Source organism: Melanostigma gelatinosum (assembly GCF_949748355.1).
Source record: "Melanostigma gelatinosum genome assembly, chromosome: 2".
Lineage (NCBI taxonomy): Eukaryota > Metazoa > Chordata > Actinopteri > Perciformes > Zoarcidae > Melanostigma > Melanostigma gelatinosum.
In genome coordinates this window covers 32,849,269-32,875,188 of record NC_136635.1, presented here as the reverse complement: position 1 = coordinate 32,875,188, position 25,920 = coordinate 32,849,269, and the positions used below count along the sequence as shown (strand labels likewise).

General features: G+C 42.8%; 1 protein-coding gene across 1 annotated transcript in view; it reads left to right on the top strand.

Moving 5' to 3' along the window:
• The window catches only part of LOC306794099 (nuclear receptor ROR-alpha A-like), a gene marked incomplete at both ends in the record, with an annotated part of 71,412 nt that overhangs the window by 2,669 nt on the left and 42,823 nt on the right, over positions 1-25,920 (top strand). The window contains 10 exons of the mRNA XM_079292004.1: positions 5,484-5,569; positions 6,502-6,643; positions 7,249-7,490; positions 7,576-7,777; positions 11,617-11,738; positions 11,855-11,987; positions 13,077-13,184; positions 13,828-13,938; positions 14,038-14,150; positions 15,963-16,145. Coding sequence (XP_079148130.1) covers positions 5,484-5,569; positions 6,502-6,643; positions 7,249-7,490; positions 7,576-7,777; positions 11,617-11,738; positions 11,855-11,987; positions 13,077-13,184; positions 13,828-13,938; positions 14,038-14,150; positions 15,963-16,145 — 1,442 coding nt within the window. The remainder of the gene's footprint in view (positions 1-5,483; positions 5,570-6,501; positions 6,644-7,248; positions 7,491-7,575; positions 7,778-11,616; positions 11,739-11,854; positions 11,988-13,076; positions 13,185-13,827; positions 13,939-14,037; positions 14,151-15,962; positions 16,146-25,920) is intronic.

Genomic DNA, 25,920 nt, shown 5'->3' with positions numbered 1-25,920 from the left:
CTGATTCAAAGAGAATTAATGATCAGTTATGTTTTAACTCTGCAAGACTTTGATCCAGTCTGAAATATTGGACGACATTTTAGAAAGACATTCATGATCCCCAGAGGAAGAACCAGCTCCACCAGGAGGCTGGTGCTAGAAATGTAATGCACTTCCATGAACTTTGGTTCAGATATTAATACAATTCTAATACATTCGGTTGCCTCAAGAAAAACAAAGTACCTCAACATGATGTTTTTATTGTGTTAATACAGAAAAAGAAACGCTTTGCTGTTCAGAACGAGCTTGAATTTGAAAGCTCAGTTAAGCTCACAGGCAAAAAGTCTCCATATTATATATGTATGTATATATATATATATATATATACATACATGTACGTGTATATCCTGTGGTGAAGCCTGAGAGTTAGAGGTCCTCCTGTGTTTGCTGCAGTACGACTGCCCTCCGCTGGAGGAATCTCAGCAGAGCCTCTTCTCTCTGCAGAGGCAACGCTCGCCGTCTGGATATGACTTTTATTTATTCTGCTTCTTTTGATGAATTGTAGTGGAGCGTGTTTCATAATGTGAAGATAACTGAGAGAAGAGTGAAAGATTTACACTCCATCCTTATTCTAAATCTTACATTAGTGTTCAATAAACGGGGAAATATGTGACTTTGAAATGTTGTGTCTGAAACATCATTCAATATTTTAACTTCACAGATAATTCTTCCCTCAGACGACCTCTCAGTGAGGAGGCACACATCAGATCTCCGATTATTAGAATCCATCAGCAGCTCTGACTGTGTGCGGGAGCTTTGTAGAGACCGGACTCTGAAGAGGAGTTCGTTCTGACCGACATGTTTCAAAAACAACAACGCTTCGGTATATTCATCCTGACTTTAACACCGTGTGAGGGTTTCTCCTCGAGCAAGAAACACTCACACACTGTTCAAATCTGTATTTTCCATGTGTGTGTGTTAATATGTGTGTGTGTGTGTGTGTGTGTGTGTGTGTTTAAATCTGCTCCAGCTTCAGTCTGTGAGAAAGCGCCGCAGGAGGCGTTTAGCCAGCCTGTTATGTCACAGGATTACAACAGCCAGGAGATTATTTAACTGTTCTCTGCAGGGGGGGGACATCACTGGTGACATCACTGGTGACATCACTGGTGACATCACTGGTGACATCACTGGTGACATCACTGGTGACATCACTGGTGACATCACTTCTCCCCTGAAGCGACGGCTAAAAAAACGAGGAGCATCAGTCACTTCTACCCGTCACATGACCTGACGAGAGGCTGATGAGCCACATGTGGAGGTTGTCGGGGGGTCAGACGAGACCTCCTGACCGGAGTAGGTGGAGTCGGGCCGGCAGCGGGCCGGCCACAGCCCAGGAGGCGGAGCTTAGGGTCTGGACTACGGGGTCAGGAGAGAGCAGGCTGTCCACCGGTCTGCTGGGGACCAATCAGCAACCAGCTTCAGTGACGAGAAAACGTGCTCGGTACCAGACCTCCTTTAGTCCGGTGTGAAAAAACTAGAGAGCCGGAAGAGAAACACATAATCCATTCATCATCTTCCTCTTCTCCGGGGTCGAGGGTCAACTCGGCTGATGAGCCGGTGGATCAACAACCAGATGTAAATAACGGGGAATGAATGGATTACTTTCTGTTGAATGAGGAGGACGAGGGGAAAAATGATTGAGTTCATCGTATTAAAAAAAAAAGTCCGTTCCTGCCACTTCTACCGGCATCCAAACAGGAAGTCAGTGGGACAGTAGTTAAGCCCGCTTTGTGATTGGATGCCTGGGCCTCAGCAGGGTCCTCCAGAGGTCTCTCTCCAGCTCTCCTTGATTAAACCTTTCCCAGAAAGACCAGATATGAAACCCCCTCCAAGCATGGTCTGGGTCTACCTTCGGGGACTCTGAAAAACCTGAGCTGGTCTCTTTTAAACCTGAAGGATCAGCCCTCTACTCCGAGGTCTCTCCAAGATGTCGGAGCTCGTCCCTCGATCTCTAAGACCAAGTGTGAGGGTCTGAAGGTAGACGGACTGATAAATCAAAAGCACAACGGTCCGGTACAACATCTGTGTTCACCCTCACTGGTGAAGAAGACCAAGAGAGACACGAGCTCCTGAAGCAAAAGACTCAACAGAAGAGTGAAAATACTGAAACCTAGAATCAGACGAGAGCTCAACAACTCAACAAACGTCATATTTCAAAGGCTCGGTGGCTGAACAGCCGCTCCTCTTTGATCCGCTTCTTTTTTTCTTTTTGAGATCATCAGCGACTTGTTTTGGCCCGAGCTGTAACATTCCGGAGTAAACCCGGTAAACCGGCGGTGGCTCAGTGGTGTCAATGCAGCGAGCGTCTGCAGCGTCCACGGGGGGAACTCGGCGAGGTTCCAGTCTTCATACGGAGCTCTGAATTTAATTACACATGCAGAATATGGTTTTTCGATCTCCACACACAGGTTTGTTTGTGTCTGCCGATGATTTAAAACCAGATGATTTTACATTCTTTAAGTGTTCTGGATGAGAGTAGAGGTGAGATCACCGTGCTGACTCAGCGAAGCGCAACCAAACGTGTTGTAGTCGAACCAGCTGCTGCTTCGTCTGCCGAACGAGCGCGTTGGCGTTCCATGTGTGCCGCCGCATGTTTCCCCGTTATCACGTCCACTCCGAGACTAATTAACCTGCTGGCAGCGGCTGAGTGAGCCCACGAGCAAGGCACTTCCTGCTGCTGAAGGAAAGCAGAGGTTGACTTCATGCCTGTGGGCCATCTAGTGGATGTATTCTCGGTGTTGAGGCTTTCTCTACATGCTATTAAACAGATTCATTCATTGCTCACTGGCTTTAAGGCTTTCAGGCTCTTTGGTAGTTCACTTCTCTCGGGTTAAAATGAGACGAAATCGGCTGCGATGATGGAAGAGGGAAGCAAAGGGACGTCTGAAACAAACACATCTTGTGAAGATAATACTTTAATAAGAATGAAGATGAATTAATGAATCAGAATTTGTCCAGAATCTCAGAGTTGGGAAATGGTCTATTCACACATGTGGTCCTTTTAAAGGGACACGTGTGACCTTCTGCTGATCCGACAATATAACGGTTGAACTGGAACAGTAACTGTTTGTATGTTGTTATTAAATTAGCTACCCTGATAATCATATTGCTACCTAATTTTAGACAACTGTGTAAATACAAAAAGCATAAACAAGATGAATGACACCTTTGTATACAACGGCGTCGTCAGGACAATTGTAAATTAGCATAATTAACGCCCAATTAATACCCTATAAGGGAAGCGCCCTGCCCCATTGAAGTCCTGCTTTCAGAGATCAATAAAGAAAATGATATATTGTTTTACTGTCAACAGCAGAATTAAGGGACCAAGAACTGGGACCAATAACAAGTGATGTTAAAGTCTGTTGAGAGTCGTACTGTCACTGAAAGCAAGAAGAAATGGTTCTATGACGTCATCGAGGAGGTCACATGATGTCATGTTCGTCCTGATATTGTAGCGTCACACAATAGCATCAGTAGACACATGAATGGTGCTGTCATCAGGCTATTTGAATACATTATATGGAAATACATTTGTATTATAATTACAATTCCAGAACCAAACAGGTTCATGTCAAAGTAATGACCAAGTGTGTTTTCGTACAATCCATGAGTGGAGAACTTTGGTTTTTGGATAACAGAAGACTCCCTCAAAAGGTCAGAGCCACGAGTTCACTTTGATCCAAACTGTGGAGAACTCAAGGAAAGATGAAGTCTGTGTTCTCCTGAACAATCTGCTTCAGTCTCTTGGCTTCATGTTTAATATCAACCTGAACATGAAACTCACTGCACAGAAAAGAGAGGAAGGATTAAACATGTCATATTGTCAAACTGCTCCGCTAACACAGCAGGAACCAGAGATCAGGGATCAGAAATCAGGAATCAGGGATCAGGAATCAGAAATCAGGGATCAGGAACCAGGAATCAGGGATCAGGAACCAGGAATCAGGAATCGGGGATCAGGAACCAGAGATCAGGGATCAGGGCCGGTGGACTTTAAAAAAAACAAAGCAGATGTTTGTGTTTGTGTAAAAATATCTGCTCCTCTCACATCGGCTCTAATTTCAGGCGGTGACTTTGTTCAACGTCCTCTTTGATGTTGAAATGTAGAATTCAGACGGGATTAACGCTCAGAGAGCTAATTACTGCAGCACAGATGCCCTGTGTGTGTGTGTGTGTGTGTGTGTGTGTGTGTGTGTGTGTGTGTGTGTGTGTGTGTGTGTGTGTGTGTGTGTGTGTGTGTGTGTGTGTGTGTGTGTGTGTGTGTGTGTGTGTGTGTGTGTGTGTGTGTGTGTGTGTGTGTGTGTGTGTGTGTTTCTTTCACCGTATCTTTGCAAAGACTAACGATTTTAAATGTTACAGCTGTGGGAGAGAAGGACATCTGAGCAGAGCTTGTCCTGGGGACACGGCTCAAACAAAGACCAGAACCAGAGAGGTGCTGAGGACAGAGGGAACAAGTGGAGCACAGGAGGCGAGGGTGGAGGAGGCGGGTGGGGCTCAGGAGGCGAGTCTGAGTCCAGTCAGGAGGAGAACTCTGCTGTAAACAGTGAGCCCTCTACACACGGTGCTGGCAGCTCTCGGGGCTCTGGAGGCTACAGCGTGGAGGAGATAAAGGAGTTTCTGAGGAGGAGTAAGAACGTGAGAGGAGTCAGAGTGGAGGACTACCTCTCTGACAAGGAGAAGCTCTCCAGCTCTGCCAGATCTCACATGAGGAGCAAGGACAGAGGAGGTCTCACGAAGCAGGAAGGATACAGACTCAAGAAGATAGTTCACAAAGTGAACAAAGAACTGGACAAAGTGGGCACTAAGTGAGAGTCAGATCTCAGCCTACAGACAATGAAAGACACGTTCATGTTTGATGGACCTGATTTGGTTAACCGTTTTAAATGATAACGTATCGTGTTCGGAAAATAATTCATTTTTTTTTATCTCAATGATGGAACTGGAATGTCTAAAATCGGTGTCAATAAAGTTTTTTTCAACAGTCTCTCTCTCTCTCTCTCTCTCTGTCTCTGTCTCTCTGTGTCTCTCTCTCTCTCTCTGTCTCTCTGTCTCTGTCTCTCTGTCTCTGTCTCTCTGTCTCTGTCTATGTGTCTCTCTCTCTGTCTCTGTCTCTGTCTCTCTGTCTCTCTCTCTGTCTCTGTGTCTCTCTCTCTCTCTCTCTCTCTCTCTCTGTCTCTCTGTCTCTGTCTCTCTGTGTCTCTCTCTCTCTCTCTCTCTCTCTGTCTCTCTGTCTCTCTCTCTGTCTCTCTCTGTGTCTCTCTCTCTGTCTCTGTCTCTCTGTCTCTCTCTCTCTCTCTCTCTCTCTCTGTGTCTCTCTCTCTCTCTCTCTCTGTCTCTGTCTCTCTCTGTCTCTGTCTCTCTGTCTCTCTGTCTCTGTCTCTCTCTGTCTCTCTCTCTCTCTCTGTCTCTGTCTCTCTGTGTCTCTCTGTCTCTGTCTGCAGCTCAGATTGAACTCATTCCCTGTAAGATCTGTGGAGACAAGTCATCAGGAATCCACTACGGGGTGATCACCTGCGAGGGCTGTAAGGTGAGGATGCTCAGCTCTCTGTCTCTCTCTCTGCTGTGGTTCAGTTGGATGCTCTCCTCTCTCATGCTGCTGATGTTACTTCACATTGTTGGTGACGCGATACAGAAACATGTCGTCTGAATCAGGATCCACTGAGATAAACGACAGCATGAGTAGTTTGTCAGTCTTTCCGACGTCTTTCCACCGTCACGTCACAGTAACGGTGCATCAGATGGTGACGTTGACCTTCTAAACTCTATGCTCTTCATATTTGGCGATTTCCGCGCCTCATAGTTAACATTCAATGCTGACGTTTGATTGTGAGCAGAATGTGAAGCAGCACCGTTTCTACCAGTCTTCCCTAATTATCGCCACCTTTAAACCCAATCATTTGATTGCTTATGTAACTATACAAATGTCCTAACATTGTTTGTTTTAGTCTTGATTGTATTTTAAAGCACTTTGCTTAACATTTTGTGGTTAAATGTGCTGAAGGAATTGTCTTAACTTGATTTAAAGTTACAATCTTGAATATCTCAGTTTGGTTCTCTTTAGCAACACCTGTGGTGACCAGCGGTCAGTGCAGGTGGTTCCTGTGGTCTTGAGCCAATGAGCAGCTGATGGAGATTTATCTGTGTGAGAGAGAGAGAGAGAGAGAGAGAGAGAGAGAGAGAGAGAGAGAGAGAGAGAGAGAGAGAGAGAGAGAGAGAGAGAGAGAGAGAGAGAGAGAGAGAGAGAGAGAGAGAGAGAGAGAGAGAGAGAGAGAGAGAGAGAGAGAGAGAGGCTGATGGGAGACAGGAGATCTTATTCAGGGAGACGGTAGAAAAGTGAAGTCACATAACATCCGTCAAAAAAGCCGTAATATCTGTTTAACAGTGACCACGTGTCCCTGACTGACTGAACTCTGTATCTAAAAATAACATCTGTTAAATATAACTTCCCTCGTCTCTCAGGGCTTCTTCAGGCGGAGTCAGCAGAGTAACGCCGCCTACTCGTGTCCTCGGCAGAAAAACTGTGTGATCGACCGAACCAGCCGCAACCGCTGCCAACACTGCCGTCTGCAGAAATGTCTGACTGTGGGCATGTCCCGAGATGGTGGGAGACACACACACACACACACCTGCAGAAACATCTGGCGGTCAGCATTTTGCAAGACGGCAGAGCAGAAGTCTGGCTCTCTGCAACATGTTGTCTGTGGTCCTGTTCAGTTTTTAAAAAGTCACATGCTCGATGAAGACTTGATATCTGTGTCACTGCTTTCTGTTTGATGGACACATTGTGAGACAATGTTCTGCTCATCACAGACATGCTGAAGGCCTCACCACGTCTCCTACACAGGAACACACACACGTGATATTAGTTCTGACTCTTTGTAGTTTGTGTGTCTCTGTGGTCACTTTGCACCTCTTTGTTTTAGTCATTTTATGTCCCTTTTTGGTTATTTGTTTGAGTAACTTTCTGGTCTGCACGTGTCTCTTTGAGTGACATTGGTGCCTGTTCAGTAATCCATCCATGTGTGTGTGTGTGTGACTAGATATCAGATATAAATCAGCATCCACCTGTAGACTCTGAGTCCTATGGGTGACCTTGTTACCATCACTCTTCACTCTCTGCTCGACTAAGCTTGGTGTTATCACCGCTGAACGCATCCCTCCTGACTTAATGTGTTCTTGTTCCCCTCTCTTCTACTTCAATCACAGCTGTAAAGTTTGGTCGCATGTCCAAGAAGCAGCGAGACAGTTTGCATGCTGAGGTGCAGAAGCACCGCCTCCAGCAGCAGCAGCAGCAGGGTCCCGTCCTCCTGTCCCACCCCAGCCTCGGCACCCTGTCCCCGGGCGAGGCCGAGCCGCTGTCCCCTCACTTCGGCCTCACGGAGCTGCCGGACGAGCTGGGAGGCTACATGGAACAAAACTCTCCTGAAGGAGGATCAGTATCATCCAAGGTCTGTGGTTTTGACTTTTCAGAGGGGCAAAACGCTAATCACCAAATGTTTCTTTGATCGATAAGACCTTCTCTTCCACAAACAGGCAGACTCTGGAGGAGGAGGAGAGAGAGAAGAAGGCCGTGGGTTCTACCTGGACATCCAGTCGTCCCCGGATCAGTCTGGACTCGATGTTAACGGCATCAAACCGGAGCCTCTGTGCGACTACGGATCCAATGACGACTTCTTCCCATATTGCTCCTTCAGCGACGGAGACACGTCACCCACATTGTCCATGGCTGAACTCGGTAAGATGGAGGAAACAGAAGATGAACCATTGTGGTGTAACGGACCATCAATCCGTGATCCGTACTAACCCCCTCACGGTTCTCACCACAGATTAATGACCCAGTCTAACATTAACATCAGAGTGTAAATAAAGTTTAACGTGAACCAGAGTGTAAATAAAGTTTCACGTTAACCATCAGAGTGTAAATACAGTTTAACGTTAACCATCAGTGTGTAAATAAAGTTTCACGTTAACCATCAGAGTGTAAATAAAGTTTAACGTTAACCATCACAGTGTAAATACAGTTTCACGTTAACCATCAGAGTGTAAATACAGTTTAACGTTAACCATCACAGTGTAAATACAGTTTAACGTTAACCATCAGAGTGTAAATACAGTTTAACGTTAACCATCAGAGTGTAAATACAGTTTCACGTTAACCATCACAGTGTAAATACAGTTTCACGTTAACCATCAGAGTGTAAATAAAGTTTAACGTTAACCATCAGAGTGTAAATAAAGTTTAACGTTAACCATCACAGTGTAAATACAGTTTAACGTTAACCATCACAGTGTAAATACAGTTTCACGTTAACCATCAGAGTGTAAATAAAGTTTAACGTTAACCATCACAGTGTAAATAAAGTTTCACGTTAACCATCAGAGTGTAAATAAAGTTTAACGTTAACCATCAGAGTGTAAATAAAGTTTAACGTTAACCATCACAGTGTAAATACAGTTTAACGTTAACCATCAGAGTGTAAATACAGTTTAACGTTAACCATCACAGTGTAAATACAGTTTCACGTTAACCATCACAGTGTAAATACAGTTTAACGTTAACCATCACAGTGTAAATACAGTTTAACATTAACCATCAGAGTGTAAATAAAGTTTCACGTTAACCATCAGAGTGTAAATACAGTTTAACGTTAACCATCACAGTGTAAATACAGTTTAACGTTAACCATCAGAGTGTAAATAAAGTTTCACGTTAACCATCAGAGTGTAAATACAGTTTCACGTTAACCATCACAGTGTAAATACAGTTTAACGTTAACCATCACAGTGTAAATACAGTTTAACGTTAACCATCACAGTGTAAATACAGTTTAACGTTAACCATCACAGTGTAAATACAGTTTAACGTTAACCATCAGAGTGTAAATACAGTTTCACGTTAACCATCACAGTGTAAATACAGTTTCACGTTAACCATCAGAGTGTAAATACAGTTTCACGTTAACCATCACAGTGTAAATACAGTTTAACGTTAACCATCACAGTGTAAATACAGTTTAACGTTAACCATCACAGTGTAAATAAAGTTTAACGTTAACCATCAGAGTGTAAATACAGTTTAACGTTAACCATCACAGTGTAAATACAGTTTCACGTTAACCATCACAGTGTAAATACAGTTTAACGTTAACCATCACAGTGTAAATACAGTTTAACGTTAACCATCACAGTGTAAATACAGTTTAACGTTAACCATCACAGTGTAAATACAGTTTAACGTTAACCATCAGAGTGTAAATACAGTTTCACGTTAACCATCACAGTGTAAATACAGTTTAACGTTAACCATCACAGTGTAAATACAGTTTCACGTTAACCATCACAGTGTAAATACAGTTTCACGTTAACCATCAGAGTGTAAATACAGTTTCACGTTAACCATCACAGTGTAAATACAGTTTCACATTAACCATCACAGTGTAAATACAGTTTAACGTTAACCATCACAGTGTAAATACAGTTTAACGTTAACCATCAGAGTGTAAATAAAGTTTCACGTTAACCATCAGAGTGTAAATACAGTTTCACGTTAACCATCACAGTGTAAATACAGTTTAACGTTAACCATCACAGTGTAAATACAGTTTAACGTTAACCATCAGAGTGTAAATAAAGTTTCACGTTAACCATCAGAGTGTAAATACAGTTTCACGTTAACCATCACAGTGTAAATACAGTTTCACGTTAACCATCAGAGTGTAAATACAGTTTAACGTTAACCATCAGAGTGTAAATACAGTTTCACGTTAACCATCACAGTGTAAATACAGTTTAACGTTAACCATCACAGTGTAAATACAGTTTAACGTTAACCATCACAGTGTAAATACAGTTTAACGTTAACCAGAGTGTAAATAAAGTCTGTAGGATGTTTGCTGGCTTTTGTCCCACTGTTCTTGTCATCCTCTTGTTGTTGTGTCAATGCATTGTCTCTTGTCTTTCAATAAAAAAAAAAAAATTAAAAAAATAATAATAATTATAATAATACATTAAAAAAATGCGAGATAAAATAATTGTCGGCATTAATTAATGAATGCGTTAACGCGAAATTAACGCGTCAACTTGCCCAGCACTAATTATAACGTTATCATGATGTGTTCGCATGTCATCTGTAAAATGTAGTTTTAGTGTTAAAGACGTATAAGAACTAAGAGTTTAAATGTAATCCACAACATAAATTACTTATTAATCTACAAATGAAAGGAGTTTACTAACTCGGCATGGAGGGTCAAACAAAGAGATACAATGTTGCATTCTAGGCCCGATTTTGACCTTTTTGGTTTTGGTTTTTCTCCAAGTTCCCAAACTTTCTGGAAGTTCAGCGCTGAATTACCAGAATACTCATTGAAGCTAAAAATCTTTTGTCTCACTGGACAATAAGTTCATATCTGACGCGTTATGCAGATTCATGTCCAATGCTCTGATTCTCGATGTGAAACTTCCTTCTGTAACGGATCCAAAATCAGAATCCACTTCTGGCGCCATGTGAGGTGCTGTGAGGAAAAGAAAGAAAGAGAGAAAGTCCGCTGTACGGCAGAAGGTTGTAGAGAGCTGGAGGGAAACAAACAGAGGAGATGAGGAAATATCTTGAAGGAAGGGAAGAAAAGAGGAATAAAAGAAGAGTTAGTGAGAGAGAGAACTGTGGGGCAAACAGAGACGGAGCGGTGGTTTAAAATAGCAGGAGGTTGGAGACTCATCTTCAGAGCTCATTAAAACCTCTGTTGGTAATTAGCTGTCTGTTAATTAGGGCCAAGTGGGACGAGGAGGGCACTCGATGGGGGAAATCATCTCCTTGTTCTCTCTGGAGATTTCTGTCTTCTTCTTCTTCTGCCTTTGACCAAAAGAGAACGAGCTGACTTATATTTCGGCAGCTTGTTTAGATCTCTGGTTGTTTGTTATTCCGCCTTCATTCCTTCGTGCTGCAACAAGCAGCAGCTCACAGCAGCTGAGCAGTCGCTCAATCTTTCTTCTTTTAGGCTTTTGTTTCGCAAACATTTTGTTGACACAGTTTCATACAGAGTAAATAGATTTGGATCATTCTGTGCCACATTTATTTGGTTGTTTGCGGTAGTTTTTATGGATTTCTTTTTTTAAGGCGAAGTCCCGCCCTCCTCGGCCTCTGATTGGCTTGGACTTGTTGCCTTCTTTGCAGAAAGCTTATTGCTGATGAAGATGATTGGTGGAAGGTTGTTGATGATTTCAGCTTTTTCCTCATGTATGATTACAATGTTACAATGTGCTGCCTTTATGGATGGAATAACATTACAGAAGTGTCGGGATTCATGATTTGATAACATTTGGTAACAATAAGTAACAGGTCCGTGTCATGCTGAAGCAGAGGGAACCAGAACAAGACCAACTGGTTCACAGAAGCCGTGAAGATAACAGGAAGTCTTCCTGCAGACGTCTGTGGCTGAAATGCATTGCAAAGCAAAACTATTTGATTTCACAGTCTGAGGTTAGAACAGGAAGCGTTTGCATCAGTGTTGTTTAATCCTCGTGGCCCCTGACGGACCTCGTGGGGGAACCCGGGCTCACCGTCTTGTTCTGTTGCAGATCACCTGGCTCAGACCATCTCAAAGTCTCACCTGGAGACCTGTCAGTACCTGAGGGAGGAGCTGCAGCAGATGAGCTGGCAGAACGTCCTGCAGGATGAGGTGGAGAGCTACCAGAGCAAGGTGAGTTCATGTCTTCGCCTCTATTGTACTAGAACCCCGGTGCACCTGTGCGTATACCTTTTGTGTTTTTAGTGTTGAAAACAACAGTTTTTTCTTTATCTCTTCCCGCTCTGCAGCCGCGGGAGGTGATGTGGCAGCTGTGTGCCGTAAAGATCACCGAGGCCATTCAGTACGTGGTGGAGTTCGCCAAACGCATCGACGGCTTCATGGATCTCTGTCAAAACGACCAGATCGTGCTGCTGAAGGCCGGTGAGAGAGAACGCCGAGTCGGCTGCTTTCTTGTTCTTATCGTCAGCAAAACCTCATGTTCAAAACCAACAGAGAATGTTTCCACCAAGTATTGTGTGTATCAAAGCCAGGTGTCTCATAGAGCTCCATTAAACCCAGGAGACAACCGCTCCATGTGTTAAAGCTGCATTCTCTCGAGTGACCACCAGGGGGCGACTCCTCTGGTTGTATAGAAGTCTATAGAAAATTACTCTACTTCTCTTAAGAACGGAGTGACAGGACGTCTATTTTTATGATTATTTTTATTAAAATGAACAGATTTATTATTCAATGTCTGTTAGAACTCAGTAAAAATATTGTCAAATTGTATTTATTTTTATTTTTGTGAGTTGATATCAATGTAACTAATCATGAAATGGACATTTAATATCATCTCACATCGATCGAAGGCCACTGAATCATATCTTCAGCAATCATTGTGTTTGACAGTTAGTAACTGATGAATCAAATCATTGGATTTCACATGAATCAAATTTCACATTATCATATTTCACATTAATCACATTTCACATGAATCATTTTTCACATGAATCATATTTCACATGAATCATATTTCACATGAATCATATTTCACATGAATCATTTTTCACATGAATCATATTTCACCTGAATCATATTTCACATGAATCACATTTCACATGAATCACATTTCACATGAATCATATTTCACATGAATCATATTTCACATGAATCATTTTTCACATGAATCATATTTCACATGAATCACATTTCACATGAATCATATTTCACATGAATCATATTTCACATGAATCATTTTTCACATGAATCATATTTCACATGAATCACATTTCACATGAATCACATTTCACATGAATCATATTTCACATGAATCATATTTCACATGAATCATTTTTCACATGAATCATATTTCACATGAATCACATTTCACATAAATCATATTTCACATGAATCATATTTCACATGAATCATTTTTCACATGAATCATATTTCACATGAATCATATTTCACATGAATCACATTTCACATGAATCATATTTCACATGAATCATCTCCACGTTTCGCCACCAGGCTCTCTGGAGGTGGTCTTGGTCCGGATGTGTCGGCTCTTCGACTCTCAGAACAACACGGTCTACTTCGACGGGAGGTTTGCGGGTCCAGACGTCTTCAGAGCTCTGGGTGAGTTCTTCTTCTTGCTCCTCACGTCCCGTCACAATAAACGGAACATCTCCTCCTCCTGCTTCACACGATGGGCTTCGTGTGTTGAGGAGCCCCCTGTGGGTCACATGGTGGAAAGACATCTTATGTGTATATATGTATAAATATATATATATATATATATAAATATATATATATATATATATATATATATACAAATATACATATACATATATATATATATATATATATATATATAAATATATATATATATATATATATATATATATACAAATATACATATACATATATATATATATATATATATATATATATATGTATGTATGTATGTATGTATGTATGTATGTATGTATGTATGTATGTATGTATGTATGTATGTATGTATATATATATATATATATATATATATATATATATATATATATGTATATGTATATTTGTATATATATGTATATATATATATATATATATATATATATATATATATATATATATATATATATATACACAAATATACATATAGCTCAACAGCTAACTAACTTACTACATTTGTTTAGAGCAGATTGCATTGTGGTCCAAAATGTCACACTCCATCAGACGTCACTGGATGATGACGTCATCATTGTCACCGTGTGTGTTGCAGGTTGTGATGACTTGATCACGTCGGTGTTTGACTTCGCTAAAGGAATGTGTTCTCTGCATCTGTCGGAGGACGAGCTCGCTCTCTTCTCAGCGTTCATTCTTCTCTCTGCAGGCGAGTCTCTCTTCTCTTCAAAGCTTTTATCGTCACGACTCATTCTGCAGCTTTAAATACTCGAGTTCAGCGGCTGAATTATTCGTTGTTTCTCTACAGACCGGTCGTGGCTGCAGGAGAAGCTGCAGGTGGAGAAGCTGCAGCAGAAGACTCAGCTGGCTCTGCAACACGTCCTGCAGAAGAACCAGAGAGAAGACGGAGCGCTAAACAAGGTAACCACACACACACACACACACACACACACACACACACACACACACACACACACACACACACACACACACACACACACACACAGAACCAGAACCTCAAACAGATTCTGAAGAAGTGATGAGCAGACAAAAAGTCTTTGCTAAGCCCCTCCCTAGAACGGCCTCTGTCCAATCCTACGTTAGCAACCGTAACAAGGCAGAGAGTCAACCTCCGCTTCTATAAAGTGAAGTCAGAGCGTCACGTGTTAAAGCTGTATTCTCTCTAGTGTCCACCAGGGGGCGACTCCTCTGGTTGTATAGAAGTCTATAGAAAATGACTCTACTTCTCTCTTGATTTATTACCTCAGTAAACATTGTAAACATGAGTTTATGTCTCAATCTCTAGTTTCAAGTCTTCTTCAATACAGCATGATGTTCATTTAGTACATTATGGTCCATTTAGAGTCACACAGACCATAAAGCAGGGGATGCTTTAGGGCGGGGCTACAGTGATTGACAGGTCGACACCAGAGTATACGGCGTCTCTACGTCTCCTCCTCTGTCCAGATACGGTCACTTCCTGTTCACTGGTTGATAAAGAAACAAGATGGTGACGGCCGTAGTTCCTTGTCTATGGACTCGGCTTGCAGCGTGTGTTTATGAACGTTCGACAGCAGACTTCCTCAAAGAGGAGAGTGTCGTATTGATGTCACTCGTCAGTGATGTTGAATATGAATCAAACATTGATGAAGAGCGTTGTTGTTCATCTGTATGCGAGTTGTCAAGAAGTGTGAAGAGCTCTTCCGTCCATTGTCCCGTCCTCTTCGTCCACAGAGGACGGGCAGCAGACGCGGTGGCGATGAGCTTCAGATTCACTCACGAAACAGTACGAACATATTGTCTCATACACAATAACTTAGATGGTGTCGACACTGTGACGTTCAGGTGCGCTGTCTTTATTCTCTCACTGTAATGTTTCCTTCTCTTGTATGATGATTTATTGGCTGCACATCAATCATATCAATAATGAATAATGATGGACAGCTTTGAACAGTTTGAACCTGCTCTACAGGTTCAAACTGTTCAGTGCAGGTTAAGAATGGCCTCATGGCGCCCACATGTGGTGAGACGGTGAACTACAACATCTGGAAATACACACGTTCATATTTAAAGCAAACAGTTTGATACAGAAACAACAGCACAATATTCATCAGTTATACACACATCAACCTCATTTCTATACTTGTGAGGACTGATCACCTGGTCCTGATCTTAACTTTGGTCTAAAGGAGACCTGAACCCTGAATGAGACCAGTTCATCTCACGTGATTCTCTCTTCCTCACCGATGTGTAATAACTCTTCTCCTCTTCTTCCCCCTTTCTTGTCCTCTTTCCTCTCCCCTCGTCTCCTCCTCTGTTCTCTCCACACCTCTCCTCTCCTTTCCTTGCCTTCTCTCTCCTCGTCTCCTCTGTCCTCTCCACACCTCTCCTCCCCTCCCTTCCTTGTCTTCTCTCTCCTCGTCTCCTCATCTCCTCCCCTGTCCTCTCCCCTCATCTCCTGGTCTCCTCCCCTCCTCATCTCCTCCCCTGGTCTCCTTCCCTGTCCTCTCTTCCCCTCGTCTCTTCATCTCCTCCCCTCGTCTCCCCCACTGGTCTCCTCCCCTGTCCTCTCCACACCTCTCCTCCCCTCCTTGCCTTGTCTTCTCTCTCCTCGTGTCCCCTGTCCTCTCCACACCTCTCCTCCCCTCCTTGCCATGTCTTCTCTCTCCTCGTGTCCTCTGTCCTCTCCACACCTCCCCTCCCCTCCTTGTCTCCTCTCTCCTCCCCCCTCAGCTCAGGTGTAAGGTGTCAGCGTTGCGTTCACTGTGCAGTCGACACACAGAGAAGCTGTCAGCGTTCAGAGCGGTGTACCCCGACACGGTGAGGACACACTTCCCTCCTCTCTATAAGGAGCTGTTCGGGGCCGACCCGGAGCTCCGTGCAGCTGGGCTGCCAGAACCGGACGGACCAGGTCCAGTTTAAAGCGGCCACTGAGAACGGGAATCTGCACTCCTCAGAGTCCGCAAAAACACGGGACTCCTCAGTTTGTCCTCCTCCTCCTCCTCCTCCTCCTCCTCCTCCTCCTCCTCCTCCTCCTCCTCCTCCTCTGGGTTTGGATGCAGTGAGGAATCGGAAGGTCTCCCTTCATCTGCATCAACCCACATCTCGTGTCCCTGGATCTTGGATCTGGATTCGCCTCTGACTGTAAAGACACCTTCAGTATTCAAACCTGCTTCTGTTTGTCTCTGGACCGTCATCCGATCATCACACACAGAAAATACATTCTTATAGAAGAACACAAGCTGCTGCTCTTCAGCTAATATAGCTAATATAGCTCATCAGAGTAACATCAGGCCAACATCAGACCAACATCAGGCCAACATCAGATTAACATCAGAGTAACATCAGACCAACATCAGACCGACATCAGATTAACATCAGAGTAACATCAGACCAACATCAGACCAACATCAGACCAACATCAGACCAACATCAGACCAACATCAGAGTAACATCAGACCAACATCAGAGTAACATCAGACCAACATCAGACCAACATCAGAGTAACATCAGACCAACATCAGACCAACATCAGAGTAACATCAGACCAACATCAGACCAACATCAGACCAACATCAGAGTAACATCAGACAAACATCAGACCAACATCAGACCAACATCAGAGTAACATCAGAGTAACATCAGATTAACATCAGATTAACATCAGAGTAACATCAGACCAACATCAGACCAACATCAGAGTAACATCAGACCAACATCAGACCAACATCAGACCAACAGAGTAACATCAGACCAACATCAGAGTAACATCAGAGTAACATCAGACCAACATCAGACCAACATCAGAGTAACATCAGACCAACATCAGACCAACATCAGACCAACATCAGACCAACAGAGTAACATCAGACCAACATCAGACCAACATCAGAGTAACATCAGACAAACATCAGACCAACATCAGACCAACATCAGACCAACAGAGTAACATCAGACCAACATCAGACCAACATCAGAGTAACATCAGACAAACATCAGACAAACATCAGACCAACATCAGACCAACATCAGACCAACATCAGAGTAACATCAGCCCAACATCAGACCAACATCAGACCAACATCAGACCAACAGAGTAACATCAGACCAACATCAGACCAACATCAGAGTAACATCAGACAAACATCAGACCAACATCAGACCAACATCAGACCAACAGAGTAACATCAGACCAACATCAGACCAACATCAGAGTAACATCAGACAAACATCAGACAAACATCAGACCAACATCAGACCAACATCAGACCAACATCAGAGTAACATCAGACCAACATCAGACCAACATCAGAGTAACATCAGACCAACATCAGACCAACATCAGAGTAACATCAGACAAACATCAGACCAACATCAGACCAACATCAGACCAACATCAGAGTAACATCAGACCAACATCAGATTAACATCAGATTAACATCAGACAAACATCAGACCAACATCAGACCAACATCAGACCAATAGAGTAACATCAGACCAACATCAGACCAACATCAGACCAACATCAGAGTAACATCAGACCAACATCAGACCAACATCAGAGTAACATCAGACAAACATCAGACAAACATCAGACCAACATCAGACCAACATCAGACCAACATCAGAGTAACATCAGACCAACATCAGATTAACATCAGACCAACATCAGACCAACATCAGACCAACAGAGTAACATCAGACCAACATCAGACCAACATCAGAGTAACATCAGACAAACATCAGACAAACATCAGACCAACATCAGACCAACATCAGAGTAACATCAGACCAACATCAGAGTAACATCAGACCAACATCAGATTAACATCAGACAAACATCAGACCAACATCAGACCAACTTCAGACCAACAGAGTAACATCAGATCAACATCAGACCAACATCAGAGTAACATCAGACCAACATCAGATTAACATCAGATTAACATCAGAGTAACATCAGACCAACATCAGACCAACATCAGAGTAACATCAGACCAACATCAGAGTAACATCAGACCAACATCAGAGTAACATCAGAGTAACATCAGACCAACATCAGAGCAACATCAGACCAACATCAGAGTAACATCAGAGTAACATCAGAGTAACATCAGAGCAACATCAGACCAACATCAGAGTAACATCAGACCAACATCAGAGCAACATCAGAGCAACATCAGAGCAACATCAGAGCAACATCAGAGCAACATCAGAGTAACATCAGAGTAACATCAGAGTAACATCAGAGCAACATCAGACCAACATCAGAGTAACATCAGACCAACATCAGAGCAACATCAGAGCAACATCAGAGCAACATCAGAGCAACATCAGACCAACATCAGAGCAACATCAGACCAACATCAGAGCAACATCAGAGCAACATCAGGCTGTGTAATCCACGTTGATCTTTAACAGCAACAAGTGAACCGGTTCATTCTGTTGGCTGAGAAAGCAGAAACAGTTTTGAGGGTTGAACATGCTGCTACGAGGAGACGATGTTAAGAAATGTTAAATTGTGCATCTGGTGTTCAGCTTTGTCTTATTGCAAACCAGTCGTGTGCAAAGTCTATCGATATGTACCGGCCCAAGATTCATGTCTTTAACAGCAGACTCAACCAGTCAAGTTCCAGTTTGTAACCATTTGAATTCATCAGACATTTGTGGGAAAATGTTATACTTGTGAACCTGACCTTTGACACCAAATTCTTATTCGTTCAAGTCGAGGTTTTGTGCCAAATTTGATAACAATAATCATACATTGTATTTGTGTAGCACTTTAAAAGGTACTCAAAGGCACTTTACATGGTAAAAACAGAAACAATAAAATCAATTACAATATGAACACAAGAGACAAGATAGCAGTAAGGAACAACAACAGAAAGATACATTACTAACTTCACAGGTTCAGATTGAAATGTTCCTGAGAATGAACCCGACAGACATTAAACCGCTGGGCATTGTAGTTTTTATCAAACAAACTACACAAACTGTTCTCGGTGCCAAACTAAGACATTTGACGAACTGCTTGAATAATTGTAACTCTTTGGTTCGACCATGTTTACATTTGACTGATTCATTCATTTAGGATTCAACCAGCTTCATGAAAGCAATATTGTAAAAATAACAGTTTGAAGAGCAATATAGACGCTGCTTCTCCACAAAAACAGAAACTATGCAGAGTCTAGTACAGAGGGAAGTAGTGAAATAGTATTACTGTGTTGCACTAAAGTCAGTCTACTGCCTACCTGTGTGTGTGTGTGTGTGTGTGTGTGTGTGTGTGTGTGTGTGTGTGTGTGTGTGTGCACATTTTGTTATCTGAAATACATTTCCAGAGTTTGGACTCATTTCTCTCCATCATTACTTTTATGTTTTTTCCACCGGCTCCGCCTCACCACAACATCAGTCTGCAGGTTTTAAAGCCCAATAAAAACATCTGTCATGAACTTTAGCCATAACTGAATGTCAAGCAATAATGTAAATGTGTTTCTATCTTTGTTTTGTTGTGTATAGTTTTGAAGATACGGCATGGCAATGCAAGATTTCCTTTTGAATGTTTTGCGTGTTGTCGGCTTAATGTTCTGTCCGGAGCCGTAACATGAAGCCGTACGCTGACGACGCGCTGTTCTCCCTCCATGCCTCCTTATCGGTTTGGCCCTCGTTCTTTTAGTAACTTAATTGATAAGTCTGTACAGGCCACAGGAAAATACTGCTGTAGATGCTTGATGAGCATCAGACTTTCTATCTGTTGATTGATATGCATCTTAATGTATCTGGCTTGATATGCACTGCTCTCTAGCTTTAGTTTAGTTACACATGAGAGCATTTTGTGTTTTTAACATGTGTGTGATGCTAGGTTACCTTTTGTTAGCAGGGTCTTGGTTTTTACCAGCAATGCCCTCGTTGTATGTTTCTTCACAGGGTTCATATATTCAAAGGAAAATTCTGTTTTATGAACAACAATGTTTTCTGAAGTTGTACAAAAAAACACCTTTTTGTGTTAAAAGTTCAGGGTTTCCGCGAGTGTTTTGCAAGCTAGCCGTCTCTAAGCATCCAGGAATAATGTCTTTTTGAATATGTCTTTCAAACTAAAATGTGCTGTAGAAGTAGTGAACTCCTTTAGGGAATGACGGGTTAGCCACAAAGTCACTTAAGGTGGACTGACCCAGTAACCACAGACGTATCTTGGGGGAAGTTGAACATTTCCAAAAGCTACTTTTTGGATTTTTGTTTTCAGTGTTGCTTGAACCGCTGTGTTAAACTCTACGGTTTCTTCCTGACTCATGTAATCTAATGCGTTACATTGAAATGGGACAAAGACTCTGGAACACTTCAACAAAATGCTAACAAAGCTAAGCTAACAGCAGCAAGCATGTCGGTTCATCTCATCTGAGTTGTACAAAAACACAATTTTCCTTTAAATTGTCAAATGTTATTTATGATAATGAAATATCATAGCACAAGGATGTTATTTCCTAGCCTGCACCTGTATCAGTGTGTCGAGCTCGGGACGATTCAATGTCTTTCTTTAAACTGACTTCTTTTGTTTTGATACCAAGCAGAGCTGCTGTATCGGAAATGTATTTAAAAAAATAAATAAAACAGAGAAAGAAAAGCATTTGTTTGTTTTTGGCTACTTTTAAATTCAATGTACCAAAAAACATGACAAATGAAAGTGCTCTGTGTACAAAAGAGCAAACTGGAAACTGTTATTGGCCACCTTTCAAACTCAAATAAAGTTCTCTGTGATTGAACAACTGGTGGAGTTCAAGAGGCTGAAAATGCAATAAAGCACTTCGCCCCGGTGTTCAGACTCTGACCTCCTTCACACCTGCTGCATTATCCTCAGTCGCTAGTACAGCTTCACCCCCTGTGAGCACGACACATATCAAATACGTCCACCCTCTGTGTAGTGATACGTCCACCCTCTGTGTAGTGATACGTCCACCCTCTGTGTAGTGATACGTCCACCCTCTGTGTAGTGATACGTCCACCCTCTGTGTAGTGATACGTCCACCCTCTGTGTAGTGATACGTCCACCCTCTGTGTAGTGATACGTCCACCCTCTGTGTAGTGATACGTCCACCCTCTGTGTAGTGATACGTCCACCCTCTGTGTAGTGATACGTCCACCCTCTGTGTAGTGATACATCCACCCTCTGTGTAGTGATACATCCACCCTCTGTGTAGTGATACGTCCACCCTCTGTGTAGTGATACATCCTCTGTGTAGTGATACGTCCACCCTCTGTGTAGTGATACGTCCACCCTCTGTGTAGTGATACATCCTCTGTGTAGTGATACGTCCTCTGTGTAGTGATACATCCTCTGTGTAGTGATACGTCCTCTGTGTAGTGATACATCCTCTGTGTAGTGATACATCCTCTGTGTAGTGATACGTCCACCCTCTGTGTAGTGATACATCCACCCTCTGTGTAGTGATACGTCCACCCTCTGTGTAGTGATACATCCACCCTCTGTGTAGTGATACATCCTCTGTGTAGTGATACATCCTCTGTGTAGTGATACGTCCTCTGTGTAGTGATACATCCTTTGTGTAGTGATACGTCCACCCTCTGTGTAGTGATACATCCACCCTCTGTGTAGTGATACATCCACCCTCTGTGTAGTGATACATCCACCCTCTGTGTAGTGATACATCCTCTGTGTAGTGATACATCCTCTGTGTAGTGATACGTCCACCCTCTGTGTAGTGATACATCCTCTGTGTAGTGATACATCCTCTGTGTAGTGATACGTCCACCCTCTGTGTAGTGATACATCCACCCTCTGTGTAGTGATACATCCTCTGTGTAGTGATACATCCACCCTCTGTGTAGTGATACATCCTCTGTGTAGTGATACATCCTCTGTGTAGTGATACGTCCACCCTCTGTGTAGTGATACATCCACCCTCTGTGTAGTGATACATCCTCTGTGTAGTGATACGTCCACCCTCTGTGTAGTGATACATCCACCCTCTGTGTAGTGATACATCCACCCTCTGTGTAGTGATACATCCTCTGTGTAGTGATACATCCTCTGTGTAGTGATACATCCTCTGTGTAGTGATACATCCACCCTCTGTGTAGTGATACATCCTCTGTGTAGTGATACGTCCACCCTCTGTGTAGTGATACATCCACCCTCTGTGTAGTGATACATCCTCTGTGTAGTGATACATCCTCTGTGTAGTGATACACCCTCTGTGTAGTGATACATCCTCTGTGGAGTGATACATCCTCTGTGTAGTGATACATCCTCTGTGTAGTGATACACCCTCTGTGTAGTGATACACCCTCTGTGTAGTGATACATCCTCTGTGTAGTGATACATCCTCTGTGTAGTGATACATCCTCTGTGTAGTGATACGTCCTCTGTGTAGTGATACACCCTCTGTGTAGTGATACATCCTCTGTGTAGTGATACATCCTCTGTGTAGTGATACATCCTCTGTGTAGTGATATGTCCATCCTCTGTGTAGTGATACGTCCTCTGTGTAGTGATACATCCTCTGTGTAGTGATATGTCCATCCTCTGTGTAGTGATACATCCTCTGTGTAGTGATACATCCTCTGTGTAGTGATATGTCCATCCTCTGTGTAGTGATACGTCCTCTGTGTAGTGATACATCCTCTGTGTAGTGATACACCCTCTGTGTAGTGATACATCCACCCTCTGTGTAGTGATACATCCTCTGTGTAGTGATACATCCTCTGTGTAGTGATACATCCTCTGTGTAGTGATACACCCTCTGTGTAGTGATACATCCTCTGTGTAGTGATACATCCTCTGTGTAGTGATATGTCCATCCTCTGTGTAGTGATACGTCCTCTGTGTAGTGATACATCCTCTGTGTAGTGATACACCCTCTGTGTAGTGATACATCCACCCTCTGTGTAGTGATACATCCTCTGTGTAGTGATACATCCTCTGTGTAGTGATACATCCTCTGTGTAGTGATACACCCTCTGTGTAGTGATACATCCTCTGTGTAGTGATACATCCTCTGTGTAGTGATACATCCTCTGTGTAGTGATACATCCTCTGTGTAGTGATACATCCTCTGTGTAGTGATACATCCTCTGTGTAGTGATACATCCTCTGTGTAGTGATACGTCCTCTGTGTAGTGATACATCCTCTGTGTAGTGATAAAATGTATTTTCTTTTGTTCTGATCCAAACAGTTGAGATCAGACTGAATAAAGGTGACTTGCTCTCAGCACAGAGGAGATCAGAAGGGAAAGGAACTACACGATGAGCTGAAAGGTGTTGATGCGACTGTCCTGCATCGGTCTTGGTCTTTCTCTCCACTAGATGGCGGTAGAGTACAGGTGTGTCTGTTATTACCTGCAGCAGTCACATTAAAGCAATGTTCTCCCCGACAGCGACTCCTGAGCTCCGATCTCACACCGAGAGTCACAACGAGATTACTTTACGGTCGATGGAGTTCGTGTCTGTATTGAGGCTTAATATCAAGTTGTACATGAAGAAAGAGCGGACAGTCGGTCTCAGTGCCAGCTGATGGATTCTCTCTGCTTCTCTTTCCAACAGCATTGTTTTTTTCTTCTGCTTTTAACGCTTCATGCTTCAGACTTCTTCTCTCGGTGTTTGTGTTTCTCTCTGCTCTTCATCGTCTGAAGTACTATTTCCTGTTTTTAGACCTTCTGCTCTCTGCAAACCTCATTTCTACCTTTTCATTGTTTGTCTTTTTATCCACTTCTTCTCCTTTCAACTCGTCCTCAATGTCTCAGTCTTCAACTTTAACGTTCAACACTTTCCAAGAGATTTGTTGTGATTTAACAGGCAGACATGTCTGCAGGGCCACACAGTAATTACCATTCATGGACTCTACCATCTGTATTTTGAGAGATTCTTCTTTTACGTTCTAGATTTTTTGAAAGTGAAGGATACTCAGCGTTCTGTTCATGTCAGGAACAACATCAAATGCTTCATTTCTCAGGCTCCCAGAGGTCTCCTGAAACTAGCTGTACGTAGCTAGCATGCTACGTGTGCTGTGTGATCGCATCTCTTCTCGTCTGTGTTGCTGGAGGAGGAGAGCGCTCACAGGACGCCCTGGCTCGTGTTGTTCAGCATCTTTCTGTTTTCTCTGAGTTGACGTGGACACATGTTGGGATGAGAGTGATCGAAACTAAAGTGCTACAACGCTGCTGTAACAGACACAATTTTCCATCAACTGACTTTTTAAATCGGAGACGTTCCCGTGTCTGTGTTGATTACTTGAAGCTGTTGATTGTCGTTTGTCTTCTCACACAGATGATTCGCCTCGAAATGACTTTTCTGAAATGTGTGAACTGATTTTTTTCTCTTTCTCTTCTATATAATAATAATAATTATCAGAATCAGAATCAGCTTTATTGTTCATGTATACGTGCGCATACATGGAATTTGACTCCGGTTACACATTACTCTCATCGTACATACACACATATGAAATATATACAATAAACAAGAGAAATATAAGAAAAACAAGGACATTTAACAGCTATATACAATATAAGTATAAATATATCCCACACAGAAGTGTGTATGTATACATATATCAAACAGAGGTGGTGCAGTATGACCTATTTATTGTCCATCAGAGTGACGGCCAGCAGGAAGGAGCTGTTCCTGTCTGGTGGTCTTGGCCTACAGAGCCCTGTAGCGCCCCCCAGAGGGGAGGAGGTGAACAGCTTGTGTCCAGGGTGTGATGGCTGCAGACGTCTTTCTGCCCGTTTCCTGACTCTGGAGGTGAACAAGTCCAGGATGGAGGGCAGGCTTATATCACCGCGTTAATGTCCCTGAGGAGCATGCATACAAACCGATCGATGCATACAAACTGGTGCAAGAACAGAGACGAGGAAAGGTGAGCTCGTGTGTGCACGGAGGTGAACAGGGAGGGGGAGGCGGTCTGATCGAGTTATGCACTGTAAGGAGAAGCCCTCAGTAGTGAAGGAGGCTGCAAAGAGGCTCTAATCAAACAGGAAGCTTTAAGCAGGTTATTACAACGCCTTTAATGCGCCGCTCGTTGTGTCGTCATTACACACACACACACACAGGAGCAACACACACACACACACCCACACACAGGAGCAACACACACACACACACACACACACACACACACACACACACACAGGAGCAACACACACACACACACACACACACAGGAGCAACACACACACACACACACACACACAGGAGCAACACACACACACACAGGAGCAACACACACACACACAGGAGCAACACAAGGACATCAGGGAATATCATAAAATCAACACCGTACAGATGAGCTCGTGCTGCTGAAATGTTTCTTTCTCAACAAAGACTGACGTCAAGTACTTTCTTTAAGGAGTTCACCAACATCAGACGAGCCTCTGACTCTCTGAGCCGCCTACAGTCTGAAACTCGCTGAGGTTTTCAACCAACACTCATGGAAATAGTCAAAAACGTTCTTGATCTTCTGATTCTTCTTCGTGGAAGAAGAATCAGAAGATGGAGAATTCTCTCTTTTTGTGTGTGTTGCTCAACACGATTTTCAAACTAATGTATTTCAATTGGAAGATTTAAAATCACCATCTTCAAAATCACCTAATTTACTGTAATAGCTTAGTGTTAGCATGCTAACATTAGCTTTGTGAGTTAGATACACAACAGTTATTTTGTGGACCATAATGTACTAAA